This window comes from Osmerus eperlanus, chromosome 1 (genome assembly GCF_963692335.1).
Source record: "Osmerus eperlanus chromosome 1, fOsmEpe2.1, whole genome shotgun sequence".
NCBI lineage: Eukaryota > Metazoa > Chordata > Actinopteri > Osmeriformes > Osmeridae > Osmerus > Osmerus eperlanus.
This window is the reverse complement of record NC_085018.1, coordinates 22,069,860-22,085,744: the sequence shown is the minus strand read 5'-3', so window position 1 is coordinate 22,085,744 and position 15,885 is coordinate 22,069,860. Positions and strand designations below refer to the sequence as shown.

General features: G+C 45.7%; 1 protein-coding gene across 2 annotated transcripts; it reads right to left on the bottom strand.

Annotated features, from left to right (window-relative positions):
* Nucleotides 1–4,411: 4,411 nt before the first annotated feature.
* On the bottom strand, nt 4,412–15,851 carry sdc4 (syndecan 4). 2 transcript variants are annotated; one of them, XM_062470349.1, is made up of 5 exons: nt 15,599–15,851; nt 7,192–7,426; nt 6,999–7,045; nt 6,691–6,898; nt 4,412–6,523 (listed from the first exon to the last, which is right to left on the bottom strand). In XM_062470349.1, the coding sequence occupies exons 1-5, from the start codon at nt 15,650–15,652 to the stop codon at nt 6,372–6,374; spliced, it is 696 nt and encodes a 231-aa protein (XP_062326333.1). In that variant the 5' UTR covers nt 15,653–15,851; the 3' UTR covers nt 4,412–6,371. The 2 variants fall into 2 exon arrangements, with proteins under 2 accessions (XP_062326333.1, XP_062326341.1); XM_062470357.1 differs by having other exon boundaries at nt 7,192–7,423; nt 15,599–15,849.
* Between the last annotated feature and the right edge of the window lie 34 nt (nt 15,852–15,885).

Sequence of the window (15,885 nt, the reverse complement as noted above, 5' to 3'; positions counted from 1 at the left end):
ATATCTTAATAATATTTGAATACATCACTATACATGATTGCACTCTCTCTTTCTCCAAGGTCTAGCTTTGTCTCTCTCTCTGCACCTGTGAAACTGCCTGAGCAGAATGACAGGTTTATACCTGTCCTGTCAGAGCTTCAAAAGACTCACCTCCACAAAGACTAGCAGCTCTGTCTTTGTAAGGGGCTGCCCAGGGCCAAGGCCAGGGGCTGGGAGCTGTTACAGGCTCCCTGTATTATATGAGTTTGTGTAGAGCTGGTAGGAATATCCTAGGAAAAGCAAACAGGTGGCTGCTGTCATATTACTGCCCTTCGTTCTGTGTGGTCCAATAAAGGGGTCCAATGTTCACTCTACACTTTAAAAGTTAGCTTTGGATTGGTTGGGTGAGTTGGAGAACAGTAGAGATAAACTAATTGCATTACGTTATGTCTCACATATCTCTTTATGTCTTCTCTTATCTACTATTTTCAGCATCAACAAGCCCCAAGGCTTAGGAAAACTACAATATCATATCCACCGATGAAGTCAGGTGCCTGCATGCATTTTTATGTCTCTGCCTTTGGCATGTGGGGGGAGTCAACATGCACACACACACACACATACTGCACACACACACACACACACACACACACACACACACGCACACGCACATGCACACTGAGCTGTACAAAAACGGACCCAAACCAGAGAAGAGATGATTAAATTCTCCATACAAGAAGTTCAAAAGCAATAAAAATGAAAAGAAAACACAGGCAGCATGCTACACAAAAGCCCTCATTGTTGCCTGGAAAGGAATGTGTGTCTGACTGTGTCAGAGGTTGGTAGGAATTTGGTTTTTGCATGGAGACAAAAGAGAGCTTGTGACTGACTGGGGGAGTACTCACTCGGCCTGCACCCAGGCAACTGGGCCTTGTGCTGGGTGAGGGAGTGGGGGGTGGGAGGTGTAGAGGGGGGAGGGTAGGAGGGAGAGGGGGGGCTGTGGATAGATAGTAGGAAGATGTAGATAAATGTTACAAAGAGAAAGACAGTGGGATGTGTTAAAAGAGAGAGCGAGGTAGAGTGAGGGAGAACAATATGGAGAGAGGGGGGGTATAAAGAGAGAGAGATAAGGAGATTAGAGATGTTGTATTCACAAAAATGGGACATGTGTGTCTCTTCTTTTTAATTGCCATTAAAACACACACCCAGTGCTGTCCTGTCTCTTCCTGTTCATTGCTTCCATGAAAACGAACCCACCCTCCCTCATCCCCTGTCTCCGAGCTGTGGGTAGTAGCTGGTGTGGGCAATGCAGATCAATCAACAGAGTTACCATGGCGAGTTTTGGGGTGTGTGTCTCCATGTGTCCATTTGTGTGTGTGCATGCGCCTGTGTATTCTGTTCTGTCTGACTGAAGCCTCTGTTTTGTCCTTATCTGAGGCGAATAAAAGTAACCTTTTATTGGTGACTGTCGAAACACAATGGCACGATGGAAGGGGACTGGAGCCGTCTTTTGTCTTATTGTGAGGTTAGTGTTTCATTTATCCCAACCTTGACCTCTCCGTTCTTTATTTCAACATCTCTAGTTAACCCTCGTGCTGCCTTCGGGTCACATGACCCAAAGGTTCATAACGAACCATCGTTGTGTTTACCCAATTTTACCCAATACAAAAACAAATTAAAATAATTTTCTTTTAACCTTTGCAATGTGGAGGGTCTGAGACAGCCCAACGGTTAAAAGAAAATGCTTCACTTTGTCTTTGTATGCGGTAAATCTGTCGCAATACGACGGTGGGTCACAATGACTGATGGGTCAGAATGACCCGAAGATAACACAAGGGTTAAAAAAAAAAGATTCTGTACTTTGTTTTGTTTATATAGTGAGTGTATAACTGTTTATCAAGGAAGTGACTGACCTATGTGTGATTCAGTAACTAAACAGGATGTTGTGTCAGAACTCAGAACACATACTCTACTACATAAAATATATAATTTCCAGGAATCTATCCACATTGGACCTCTGACGCCTGGTGGTGTGGACAGCCTTTATCCTTGACTTCCTTTGAGGGTCAGCCAGCAGGAGTTATCAGCATAAAACTTACTTGGCCTTGTCTGGTCCGGTTTAAACTGGTCTGGTCAAGTCCAACCTGGCTAGATCTGGTTTAACCTTGCCTGGTCTGTCTTCAGCTGGCCTGCTCTGGCTGGTTTGATCTGGTCTTGCCTGGTGGGCTGTGGCCTGATCTGGCCTGTTCTGCTATTCTAAAGCAATCAACAATAGATAACCCAACAGGACTGAGTGTCAGTGGTTCTAGAATCATAACCAAGACAACTTTTATCATCATAATGTTTGCATTCTGGAACCTACAGCCGTGGCCCAAAGTATTGGGAGCGACAAATTTTGTGTTTGCAAAGCTTGCTGGGCCTTGGCATAAAATGACTGCTAACATAATTTCAGTAAGTCATATCATCAGCACAGGGGAAAGTGTGAACTAGTTCTAGCCAGGTGAAATCACTCTATCATTCTGATTGGATTTTAAGAGCAGATTGACTGCTGTACAAGAGGGGACTATTTGCATATATTGAAATATGAAATGTGCCGTATTGTGATTCCAGTATTCTATAGAAACGTGGAGAAAAAAAATCTCAAATACTGAACCAGCAAACCAGCAAAACGCACACACATTTGTCATTGCCAAAACTTGACTGTAGATCTGCAAATTGCCTCTATGATATGTATCTATTGTAGAAACAACATGGCTGTAAAGGTTTGTTGTGATCATTTAGAAGGACAAGGACAGTTTTTGAAAAGACAAATGCAAATGTAAAGAGATAGGAAAATAGTACACTTCTTACTTCTGATAAGGAAGCTTCACATGAAACATACACACAAAGGTTATACAGTGACGTCAAATTCAACAGGTTTGAAAAAATCTTTTCACATAGATATGAGAGACGTCCCGTTCTGGAATCCTGGCTTGTCCAAGCCTGTCTCACTCTGGGATATAGGTTCAAAGTCCTGATAAAGATGTTGACATGAGGCTTATGCAATTATAACTCTTCTTATGGAGATGTTCAGTGGGTGAGACCTGATAGGATTGGATGTCATGCACCGATTGGCAGCATACACACTGGAAATTCCCCTAACTCATTTCTCTCCCTGCCTTGTGAATGTGGTGGTTTTCAAACTATCAAAACTGAAAATAACTGAAAGGTTGTGCAAGTTTTTGACAGATTTCTCTTGTATTGAAACTTTGTGACAGTATTCTGTATTTGACATTGTGTAATGCTGTGTTGGGAGGCTGTTAATTAGTTGTGAGGCTTTTCTGTATTGCTTTGGGTTCTGGGGTCAACATAATGTATGTATGTAAGGGTTACCATGTGTTAATATAGTGTGTGTTATTAGTATGGAATTCCATGTGATTGTTGTGAGGCCTTCTGTAATTGTTTAGGTTATAGTATTTTTTTCAAAGCTGATTACATCAATGTAACTACTCAGGTCTAGATGGAACTTTGTGTGAGAATATTCCCTCCTTTGTGTTGTTGGTTGTTATGGTTACTGACGGGTTACTGGTGAGGGTATTTTGTGCTCGTATGTTGTTGACAGTAAGTCAGGAAGGGTGGGGCGGGGGGACATGCAGTTACCTGCCTTCGCTTCTGGGAAAAACAGAACTCATACAGGTGACGGTAAAAATGTACTTTAGGGCTGAAAGCCTCACACAATAGGGTGGAGTTTACACCCTGCTATTCACTCCTTCCAGCCCAGCCCAAGTCCCAAATTCAGCCTCAGATCCAGCCCCAACCTATTCCCTCAACCCTTACTTGGCTTCAGTCCAGGTCAACTTCAAAAGAGCCAGTGTATTGGTAAAAATACTTCAACTTCCTTGTCCTCTATATTAGCTATACAGGAGTGTCAAGTATCACAGCAGACACTGTACTACACCTGGACAATAGACACTCCATAAAATGGTGGGATATTGTGCACCAGGAAGCAAACATAACTACTTGGTTAGGTATCAGGTGTGTCGTCTAAATTGAACCTAAATATTTTATTTATTCCAAATGGTGATATACTGTAGCTTAGAAATCCAATATAGTCTAGAGCATGTACAGAGTACAGAATGTTGTGAACTGGAATGTTCAGAAAGATCTGAACAGCTATGGTGTTGCTTTGTTTAATAACTAAAGTCAGTCTTGGTTGATGTAATCATGCCTCTGCTTTGGGGCCCCGGGTGAGACATGACACAAAAGAAGGGAGGACAATCAGTCAAGTCTGGGAGCCTGGGAGTCTATGAGCCTGGAGCATCCTGGGGGACGAGCCTGATGCCACTAAATCAACCCTTCCATCCTACACACACACACACGACTTACATTAAGCTCAACGTTTCACATCACACCCCACTAAAACCTTAAATGACAAAACTCCAAACCAAAGATATTAAAATGTTAATGTGCATAAAAATAGCTTTATTTCCAAATAAATCAGAACCTGCATGCAGAAGCCAATGATTCATTGACTTCTCCACTCGATCAATGATTCACATCATGTTGTGACAACAAGCAGCAGATTATTTCTCCATGCAAATGACACATGGTTCAACTCAAGTCCCCTGAACAACAACAGCAAATCCTTCTACAAAACATAAATATATACTGCTTCAAAAAAAGGTCTAAAAGATATATCAACTTAAAAAAACCTGTTTCAAACCTATTTGCTTCAGAAAATCTTGGAACTAGTGTATATAAAATGTATCACATATACAACAGCTTAAAGGGGGAAATGCCCCAACCTGAAAGGCAATAAAATATTTGACAGTTAAATTAATAAAAATTAAAAAAAGGAACAGGTGATCTATTAAAAACACTGAGAGCGGACACAGGAAGAGTTAGTACAAGCATTGGTAGTTTTAAAAACAAGCGTTTCCAACTAGGCTTCTTAGGCTTGAAGAAGGCCGTATCATTCCAAGTGTTTAACAGTAGATTGTGTTAAACTATGCGTTTTGGGGTGAAAGAAAGAAATAATTTGGCATTTAAATATTTGGTAAATAGAAATCTGCCAGGAAATGGCTAAGTACCAAGTTTAACATTTTATTCAAATGGATATTTACAGTTCCCTGGAAGCCCACAATCTGTGTGCAGTGACTACAGCCATCAAACTACAGTATGTTAATTATATAGCAATAACGGACAGGCAAAGGACCCATTACTTGCATTTACAGTCAACTAGATTCAGATTGAACCCATGACCTGTTCACCTCAGACAAGCCATGGACACCCTAATCTGTTAACGTGTGTCTTAACAAGAGTAGATCCCATAACCTGCTAACATTGCTTACCTGACAGGCACATACCCTGCAAATAAAGCATAGTCTCTAGTCTACAAGAAGACCTGATTATACTAGTAAGCAGAGTCTATTATATCACTGAGCCACATGTCCGTTTGTGGAATGTGGGTTTGTCTTCTTGCAACAGCATATTGGTTTGTGTCCAGTCCAAGTCATAACCTAGAAACACACCCTAGAGATAGATATATCCCAACCACATCTGTTTTGTTGAGGCTTTTAGCACTTTTGTACCGTAATATTGTCACTCAATCTTGGAATTCACTTCAAACATAACCTGATCTTAAAATGGATTTATTTTCCACAAAAATATTTTGTTGAGAACTGAGCTTGAGATTTCACTGCACATGAACTCTTAAAATGTAAAATAAACAAAGACGACAATTTAAAACAAAAATTAAATTCGGTTGCCACAGTAACAGACTTCTGCAGCACCAGTACCTCTGCCAATACAAGGTTCAGAGAAGAGTGTGTGTGTGTGTAAGGGGGTGGGGGGATGGTGGAGGGGGTTGGGGTGAATAAATAACAGGACTAATATCTGTAATGTGATTGGTCCCTCTGAGGGCGAGGAGGAGGTTGAGCTGTGTTAGTGTATTACAGGTGTGTTAGAGGAGGAGGAGGGGTAAAGAAGGGGGCGTGGAAGTTTGTACAGCACTGAATTTTCTACAATTAGCAATTGTCCAATTTTCACTTGGGCAGGACACAAAAATAAGTCAAAAAAGGAAACTGAAAAACAAAATAAAAACATGTACCGCACTGTTTTGGCAGCTGAAATGGTCCTGTCCCACTCTCCCTTTCTCTCTCTCTCTGGTAGACAAGGGTGCAGCTTCAGACTTGTGAGAGAGAGTCTAAATGGATGACATCAGGACTAGAGGGAGAGTTGGATCCTGGTGGGCGTCAAGAGGAGAAGCAGTCTAGATATTCATGGTTTTTCTCCTGGGGTTGTTACTGGCAGAAAGACGCAAAGATGGGGGGGATTCTGATAGGCACTGCGGGGTAGGGGGGTTTATGGGTTCATGGTCCTAAAGGACGGGTTGGGGTGGGGCCTCTCGGTGTTCAGGCATAGATCTCTGTGGTGGGGGCCTTCTTGTAGATGGGCTTCTTCCCCAGGTCATAGCTGCCCTCGTCCTTCTTCCTCATGCGGTAGATGAGGAAGACTATGAGGAGAACGGCGCAGAGCAGCGTCACAGCTCCGCCCACAATCACTGCTGAAAACCAAAAGGCCTCAGGGTTAGCGTCGCACAGCACACATACCGGCACTTTCTTAAACTAAACTTTTCGTAGTGTTCGGCAAATGGTAGTGGCGATGGCGGGATTATTTTCCCCACTTTCCAACACAAATGCTGATTAACGGACGCCACATGTCTGGACTCACCTGCTAGGATCTCCGTCTTGTTGAAGAGCCCCTCGCTGCCAGCGTGGGACATGAGGACGTTGGAGGGGTGTTCCTCCTGCTGCGGCGGCTCGGCTCTCACCAGGACCTCGTTGCGGTTCCGCACCAGATCGATGTCGTTGACGGTGGGCCTGGGCCTGGGCCTGAAGGGAACCTCCAGCTCTGGGATCTTGTTCTCATGAATGTTGGGCTGCAGGAGAACAAATACGAGAAGCGGAGGATTAGTCATCGTATCACTTAACCTTTAAAAGAAAGCCCAGAAGGGGAGCAGGACAAGCACAAGTTCTTACGTTTGAAGATGGATGGGTGTTGTCGTTGTTGATGGTGACGGTGGGTACTGTGTACAAAAGAGGAGAAAGACGTTTAGACATTTACATTTCACTTCTGGTAACTGGTTCCATCTGTTTAAAAACACATTTGCCATGTCATCCTGCTTTCGTGAAAGCGATCTAAAGAAAAAGTTGAATACTAGCGAACACCAACCTCCGTCTCCAGAGCCAGACATCTCTTCATCCTCGTAGTCCTCATCGTCCGCGTCCTCAAAGAAGTCCCTGCCGTACGTGTCGTAGTCTTCTTCATCTTCGTCGTCATCGGTGAAGCCGAAGTCATCAGAATGTCCGGCAGTGGTGGAGGCTCCGGACCCAGCGATGTCATCCTGCGTCACCTCTGCCGGCTGAGTAGTCTTCATGGGCATCCATGTCTCAGTCTCCCGCACCTGCTAGCACCAACACACGCCCGTTAGAGGCAGAGATACACTCTCTCCCCCCTCAACAAAAGTACACACACTCAAGACATCTAGGGAGACAGACTAGTAGCAACAGAGGATATAGAAACACTTTGAAGCACCACAGGCTTTCCACCACAATGTCTTCGGTACGACCCCTGCCCAGCCCCCAGTCCACCCCCCCCAATAATTACATTTACATTTAGCAGATGCTCTTATCCGGAGCGACTTACAGTAAGTACAGGGACATTCTCCCCGAGGCAAGTAGGGTGAAGTGCCTTGCCCAAGGACACAACGTCACTTGGCATGGCCAGGAATCGAACCAACAACCTTCTGATTAATAGCCCGACTCCATAACCACTGACCCATCTGACCCCTATGGCCCTAACCTAAGCTAATTACTAGGGGGCTTAACATCACTGAGACATCAACCTTCCCTAATCACATTAACACACCTAATTTCATTGACCATTTGTGCAAGCCCCGTGAACAAGATTAAACCGCAAGTCTATTGAATAGACCCATCTCATTAGCATTTCAGCAAATGCAAAGGAAGCTAAATACAGGCCAGGGTGGAGCAGGGAAGAGTAGAGGGGATTAGACTTCAGTAATTGATTAAATCTGTTTACATTTAGGCAGAACTGAAAGAACAAGGACAGAGACATGCAGACTGCATGTAGTATGTATGCATGTCAGTGTGTTCCTGAGACCTGTAGTCTTTCACTACATCACATACAAGAGACCAAGTGGTTGGACACTCTTTTCAAAGACTTTGCTCATACACGGCAGGCTCTAACTACTGACCATGGAACAAGACCGCAGACATGGTACATATTGTCCAGCCAGAGAAGTGTTACCAAACAAGTGAGCCATGACTGTCTGTCATTAAAAGAGACAGTCATGCATTATTCATTGTCCAACAGTGAGTGAGGAAGAGAGAGAACTATGCTGGGGGAGTGAAGGAAGGAGAAAAAGAAGAACAAAAAATAAGAAATTGTGAAGGAGCGATTAAAAGGTTTTTTTTACACAGTTGGCTGAGCAGTTTCTCTCGAGTCTAAAACATTACAGCCGTCCATTGCGGAGAAGAAAAGAAAGTAGTTAAAGAAAGTGAAGGAAGCTGCAGTAAGAAGGAGTCATTAAGAGAGAGCCCGGGCACTTCACCATCACACAAACCAGCCAACGACCTCATCAACCTTCCCCGCCATTGGGGGGGGGAGGGGCCCAATGGCTTCTGAGCTCTGGACTCTTCATGTCGAGAGATCTTGCTGCTACAGCAACACTGACCTGAGGGCAGGGCCCCAGGCTACTGCACTGGTGACTGGCCCTTGAAACACTTCGGTTTCGATCATGTGGCTAGAGGCTTATCCCCAAGCCCTTCCAGTTGTGTTTGACTAGAGGGAAGGGAAGGTAATGCCCATTGTTGCAACTGCTGCCAGGCAGGCAGCTACAGGCTTTAAGTGGACGGACATTTTCTAAGCTTCTGTTCGCACTAAGGTGCAGCTCTGCTGAACACCCCTGCTCTCAGCGCAGACCAGACAACCCCACAGCTGTCTACCGCTGCGACTCTTCCCTCGAGCGCCCAGGGGTTAGGTCCCTCACAAACAGTCAGGTACTGCTGTGTGCTAAAGGCTAATCCTCTTCTAAAATGGTGACTTGACTTCATTCCCCCCTGCCTTTCATATCAGACCTCAGCGCTACGTGCCAGGACAGGCCTTCTGACTCAGGCCTCAGTCACTTGGTTAAACAGCCCTTTTTTTATTATCGGCATCCAGTCACTGCAACACTCATCCCCTCAGTAAGACTAGGTTAGTGCTTCACTGACTGGAACAGCTAAACATTCACTCACTGGTGAGTCATCCATTTCATGGCTTAAACACACACCACACATTCATCTGAACTATTTGTGCTAGCTTCAAAACCTACACTGCCATAATTACATAATCTCCATGAAGTGAACATGTCTCTGGTCTACTGTTGATGAACTTGCAGATCTGGACATGCTGGCCTGGCGCTGCCCAGGTGGTCACAGAACCACGTCCACTACAGCACACCATGTCAGCACTACTCCAGCTCTGCTCTCAAAACGAAACCGAGATCCTGGCCCTTGATTGGTTGATCTCGTCGTCTTGCTATCTGGCCTGATGAATGTCAGGCTTTATCAGATCTGGGGTATATTCCAACCCGACCTGACAGGGAGAAACCAGCCTCTCAACACATACTGGTTCTATCAGTGCTGGTCTTTACCCTCTACCGTCACCTCGTATTGCACAGGAGACCCTTTGAAATCTCCTCAGCACACACAGTCAACGTTCTTATCAACCCTCCACCGGATTGCTGGCACAATGGCCAGGCCGTGGTCGGAAGCTAGGCCGCGGCCTGCTACAGGGCACAGTGGAGCAGTGTGGGGCGTGTGGTTGAGGTTGGGTGACTAGGGCCTGGAGAGTAAACAAACGAGCCACTGTGAAAATGATCACGTTAAGTTTATTACCCATGGAGAGTTCTAAAACTAATTTGATAGTCAGCCTACTTTAAAATAGAAGACGGATGCCTTTACACCATGCCCGCCCCCCCCCCCCCCCCACCCGGTTGAGCGCTTAGAACATTGACTCAACTTGAAGCCAAGGGAACAGAACCGGACGCGTCTGCCATCTTAGGAGCCCTGATGACAAGACTGAAAACAAGTCAAAATGGCCGAGACTAGGAATTGCCGCCTGTTCTCCTTAATGTGCTGCAGCTGATCTTGAGAAACCAGACCACACTCTAGAAGCCACGCGCTGACGGACGGAAAAGTAGAAAAACAAACTTCTTTGTGGCCGCCCCTCCACAGCGTGTCAACAGTTCTGGGTCGTCTGCTCCCCTCTCCTCAGACGTGGAGACAGGAACCAGCCCAAGGCTGAAGGGGTCCGGGTTGGAACACCTGCTCTTCACATGGAAACACCCTGTCTGAAGGTTTTAGCAACAAGGCCTAACCCACCAACCCCTCCTTCTCTGCACATCCAACCGACGAAAGGAAGACTGAAGGCAGCCTTATCCTTTCTGATGGTTTGTTCAAAGCTGATGTCGCATAGAGACAACTCTGGCTTGTTTACAAGGCTAGGCTATATTTCCTAGCTTTTCAAAGACGGATTGAAGCCCACCCCCATCTCACCACCATCCAGGACCCCTGCTACAGCCCCCACCCTCCCCCTCCCCAGCTAAAAGGCAGTCAGTCAGTTCAGGGCTCTATAGAGGGCAACAATGCCTCCGGGTGCTTGAAGAGCATATCAATTAACAAGGTAGCTAAGCCCTCCTCCACAGCCCCCCAATCCGTCCATCTGCCAGCCTTAGGAAGGCATCTGCTCCATTCACACACAAACTAGTACTTCAGTTTTGTACAAAATGAACCCATTGACATAACTATCCCACCCAGACCCTATTGGACTCATGACAACATGCCAATATGCCAACCACAAAATACAGACCTGAAAACTGCCAAAATATCAACCACACAAACCCAGTTTAACAATCCCACTTTTTATTTCCCCATACATTAAGAGGATAGTGTTCAAGGTTCCCAGCCTGCGTCTAGGGGGAGAGTGGGCCAGGGGAGAGAGAGAGAGGGGGGGTCAATGGCATCTCTGCAGGTCATACCGAATTACAGTGTCACCTCCCTCTTCCTCTCGCTGCCAATTGGATTTGCGCCACACATTGTGTCTGCGGCTCACCCCACGGGATGCCCTCTTCACCTCGTCTGTGGCGGGGCCTACATGTTGCTCGTCATTGATGCAGCTCCACCAGGGCCCTCGGAAAAGTCTTGATAGCCATGAATAAGCTCCACCAGGACTGGGGTTGGGTACCAAAACCTGGTGCCAATATGGCACCGGTACCTATAAGACTGGTATGTACTGGACCGAATCAGAACGCAGATTTCAGTGCTCATTTTGGTGGCACTTAAAATGCCTGACAATTGAAACAACCATAATAAAAAGGACCCCTTGCCATCAATGACTACCAAGCCGTGGAATAGCTCCACCGTGGTAACCATGAATGGCCAGGGATAAGCTGAGGGCCCCTTCCGTTACCTCGGTCGAGAGAGCTCCAGATGTCTTCCCCCTCCGCCCAGGCTATCTATAGCTCGGTGTTCCCACCTAGCCGCATGCGAGAGGCACAGTAGCGGCCCCACTCAGGAGACGCCAATGTCCCAGTCAGGCTCCAAGAGCCTGACTGGGACATCTGAGCCGTCATCAACGTGACGCAGATGACGTCTGGTCACTGTCACAAACAGCAGGGCCACTCGCACGCCTTAGACAGACAGCCATGTTGATTCAATCTCTGGTGGTTAAGTGAATTTGATTAGGCCACATCCTGAGGGGAAAAAAAACTACTGTGTCTGATCTTATCAGATGCTTATTGGCTACTTCCTCTTCCTCCTCCGACGAGGCCAAGTGCAGGGTCAGCGGTTGTATGAGTCACAGCATTAGAATGTCCTGACCTATTGGATCAGTGAGTCAGACAGACCCTGACAGGGAACTACCATCTCAGGCCTCCTTCTCAGCCCACTCACCGAGGGAAGCCACAAGCTTTACATGGGCACAGGCAGGTTACAGAGTAGTGATGCTGTTCAGAGCATGTGGAAACTTAAACAGTGGAAGCCATCATAGCATCAGAAGAGATCAATCCTAAAAAGTCCTTCTGGCATGACATTACTTTAAAGAATGTAGAATGCAGTGAAACAGGCCTAACCATGCAGTCCAACACATCTAGCTAAGCTATTCTGTGTGCGCTGGTGTTGTTATGGTTCAGGGCGTGAGGAATGCTGGACGTAGGCTAGTTAAGCAGCTCTATACAGGCAGGATCACATTCCTCAGGAGCTAGCTAGCTACTTAACTGTTCTGGTCAAGACCTGTATTCGTAAAGAATCTCTAGAGTGGAAGTGCTGTTCTTGAACAGGTCGAAGATTTTTTTTTAATTTGGTCTTAGATTCACAGCAGTCCTGCTGGGAGATTGTGTGAATACTGGCCCTGTTCTGGAAAGGTCTGGTAACTAACCATACCTCACATATGTGGGCTTTATCCTGGTCCCACCCAACCCCGTTAGAAACCCTGTCTATTGAGCAGGAGGCCACAGAGGCTGAGTGATTAAGCCAGCAGTGGTCCATTTAAGAAGTGACTTAGACCCCCCACACGCAGACACTGCTAGAACAGTGAGTCTTTGATGTCAAAGGAGCATTTGTTGTCAGGCACCACTGACAGTGAAAAAACACTTCATCAGGCTACAGTTCTCGGTTCCCTTAGCGGCATTGTATGAGAGAGCGAGCAAGCGAGAGAGACATACTGGAAAGAAAAAGACCACACCACAAGTGGGGATGTACTGTGCACTACTGCCTACATGAGTACATACTGCCTTCAACTCAAGGCCTGTGTGTTTATCTAACATTTGATGCTGCCTTCAGATCAGTTGCGCATTTTTGCGTACCATGATGTGAACATGCTGGGAACTGATTGAAGATCAGCACCCCCCCCCCCCCCCCCGGTACACAGCCAGGTGCTGCGCAGCAGATGTAAGCCAAGTCAGGCTGAATTCTCCAGGGCATTATCCCCTAAAAATGGGAAAAATGCTGTTGTAAAAATGTAATGAGTTGTGTTCTATTGCTGATCTGTTTCTCTCAGCTGACAGCATGTATCACATTTCTTGCAAAACTGCTCTATTTGGCCAAAAGAAAGTGTATCCCTGCCTCAGGAGTAGCCTGGAGCCTGGCAGGGAGGGGGGGGGGGGAGACTGAGCTCTGAAAAACCAGAGCTCACATCAAACATCAACCCTGAGGCTGAATGATCCTCCACAAGCTCTACAGAAACAAAAGCACATCTCAAGTTTCGTGTTCCGCCAACACCTCACGTGTTTAACCTCACATTTCCAGAAATCCACAAAATAATTCCTCCAAATCTGTTTGACACGGAGGCCTGTGCGAGACACAGCCTCTCATCATCCAACAAGCACTTCGAGCAGAGCAGGGAGGAGAACATCTGATTCTTAACTTCTCTGGCAACAAGCAATGGACAAATCCCTCCTCCCTCTGTGCTAACATTCTTTCTTCCAAAAGGGATTTTATAGGCCAGTGGACAGCAATGCACAAACCATTATTACATCCTGGCCAAACTATTTATCATGTTCTTCTTTCCACAGCTTGCCTTTCATAGCTGGGGACATTCAATTCATCCCATCAAGCAAAAAAAAAGAAAAATACTATTTTCTTGTGCAAATGATCTCACGCTTAATTCAAAACCAGCATTCCAACAAGACATAACAAATATCTGAAGGCTCAACTAAGGCAACAAGCTATCAACAAGCTGCTATCTAAAGGAAGGCAAATCATGATTGGCTAATCTAAACACCGGGTATCAGGGAAATAACAAATAACTTTGTGTTCATGAAATACAACCATTAAAACTGCACAAAGGCAGTTGGATCATAAATTCACAAGTCTCGTCAGTCTATGAAGTCATGGCTAGAATAAGTCAACATACAATGCTGGAGATAAGATGTCCGCCTTGTCCTGCTACTGAACTTATAAGTCTGAAGATTAGTCAGGTATCGGTTACGACTCCATGGTTCACTATATTTTCATGTTTCAGCATTCAGTCATGGACTGCGGTCTATTGAGTCAAAGATAGTCGTTCATTTCTCCCATCTCAGTAGGGACTTGGTTATTGTTGTTCCTCTTACTGTGGTCAAAGCAATGGAATGTATTGATTAGACTCAAGTCCTCAATATCGCATTCCACCACACACTTCAGATGGGGGGGTAAGAGAGAGGGAGAGCGAGAGGGGAAAGGTTGTCATAGCCGGGGCAAAGTAGCCATCACAGAACAGAGGATGAGAAGAAAAGAGGAGAGACGGGTGAATAAAGAAAAGCAGAGTCATACAATTGATCAGAGAGCAGATTTGGTGAGAAAGCAGAGGTGTGTTGTCCTGGTGTCTCTAAGCCAGTCTGGGGTCTGCGGGGAGGGGGGGACAGCAGTGAAAAGGAGCTGGTTCATTGAGAACCCTCCAAGTGTGCAAAATCCCCCGGAGGGCCGGCCAAGGTCGCAAGGGGTCACATTCCACAGGGGAAATGCAAAAAGGAGAGGGAGAGGGGAGAGGACAGGCGAGGGGGCAGGACAGGCGAGGGGCAGCCTGCATGGCTCTGAGGAATGTAACAGATTCAAATGCTGCCTGGCTGGTTGAGATTAGTAAGGAGAGAGTGCAAGTGTGTGTTTGTGGGTGGAAACATCTCTGGAATTAAGTGAATCTCCTATGAAAACACACTCTCCCAACTAATTGGGTACAGTGTTTATGGTAACAGCTCAGTGTGGGGGTTTTGAAGGTGGGCAATGTGACAAGCTGGACCTATGGGTGACAGAGAGTCAGTCCCACCTGGTACGGTAAACCATGCGTCTTCAGTCTGGAATCATCCATAACCTAATAGAATCTGGGGTCTCCCGTACATGACCACCTCCTTCATTCAATTAGGCAGCAGCAGGACAGTCCTGCCCTACTCAGGTGTTTTGAAAACACTCAACTCAATACTGTAGTATAAGACCATGGCGTCCACATTAGCCATGGACGTAGTCCATAACGTCGTTAAAGCAAAATACATCTAGAATCGACACGTGACTGACATTGCAGAATTAAACATGTATTAGCCTACAACTTACTATGTCCTCCTCCAAGAAGATGTACTGGAAATAACTGCGTTCGTACTGTATTTCATTGGTCCAAAGAACTCAAGGGCGTACTGAACAGACGTTCCTGATAGCACAATGACAATTTAAACAAAGTGGCTTCTCCAACAAATCTAAGTAACTGGTCTGTGATAAGGCCATCGGAGAAGCCTGTTGTGAGGCCAGCTACCCCCACCCGGGGCCCCTCGGCGGATAATAGTAGCCAGCTTCTAACCCCCCTCCCTCCCACACAAAGATATTTTAATTAACTGGTCAATATAATAACCCAATAAAGTTTACATGTTTTGTTGACCAGGCTTCTGTAATCGCCCCCATTGCACTTCGCTCCTACAATTAATTGCCATTGAGTCCAGAATAGAATGGTCTGTTTAGCACGATCCATGTCAGGCAACCCAATTAAATGTAGACAAAACAATCTTAAAGTGTACCACAACTAAACACAATGTAGCGTACGAAGCTCAACTTACCGACTCTGAATAGACTGAGGCAAACAAAACCAACACGAGACACACTTTGTACATGATTCTCCCACGGTTTAAAAAATGGATAACTCGAAACAAGTTTTGATAACTTTCAACTTGATAACGCCTGATACGTGAAACAAAATCTTCGTTTAAAAATCCTACAGTTATCCACAAACGTTTCACGTTATTCTTATCACTTGCGTCTTGTTTAAAGTCTCTCCTCCGTAGTAACTGATCAACTATCTGCAAGTTCAGATTGATTTCACTGTATTTTAGCCGATCACACTCCG

What these genes read in the sequence shown, in the direction of transcription:
- sdc4 (XM_062470349.1), bottom strand. Translation starts at nt 15,652, where the DNA reads ATGTACAAAGTGTGTCTCGTGTTGGTTTTGTTTGCCTCAGTCTATTCA. An exon ending in GTCTGGCTCTGGAGACGGAG is followed by an intron (nt 7,046 to 7,191) that starts GTTGGTGTTCGC and finishes TTTTGTACACAG; the next exon opens with TACCCACCGTCACCATCAAC. An exon ending in ACACCCATCCATCTTCAAAC is followed by an intron (nt 6,899 to 6,998) that starts GTAAGAACTTGT and finishes GTTCTCCTGCAG; the next exon opens with CCCAACATTCATGAGAACAA.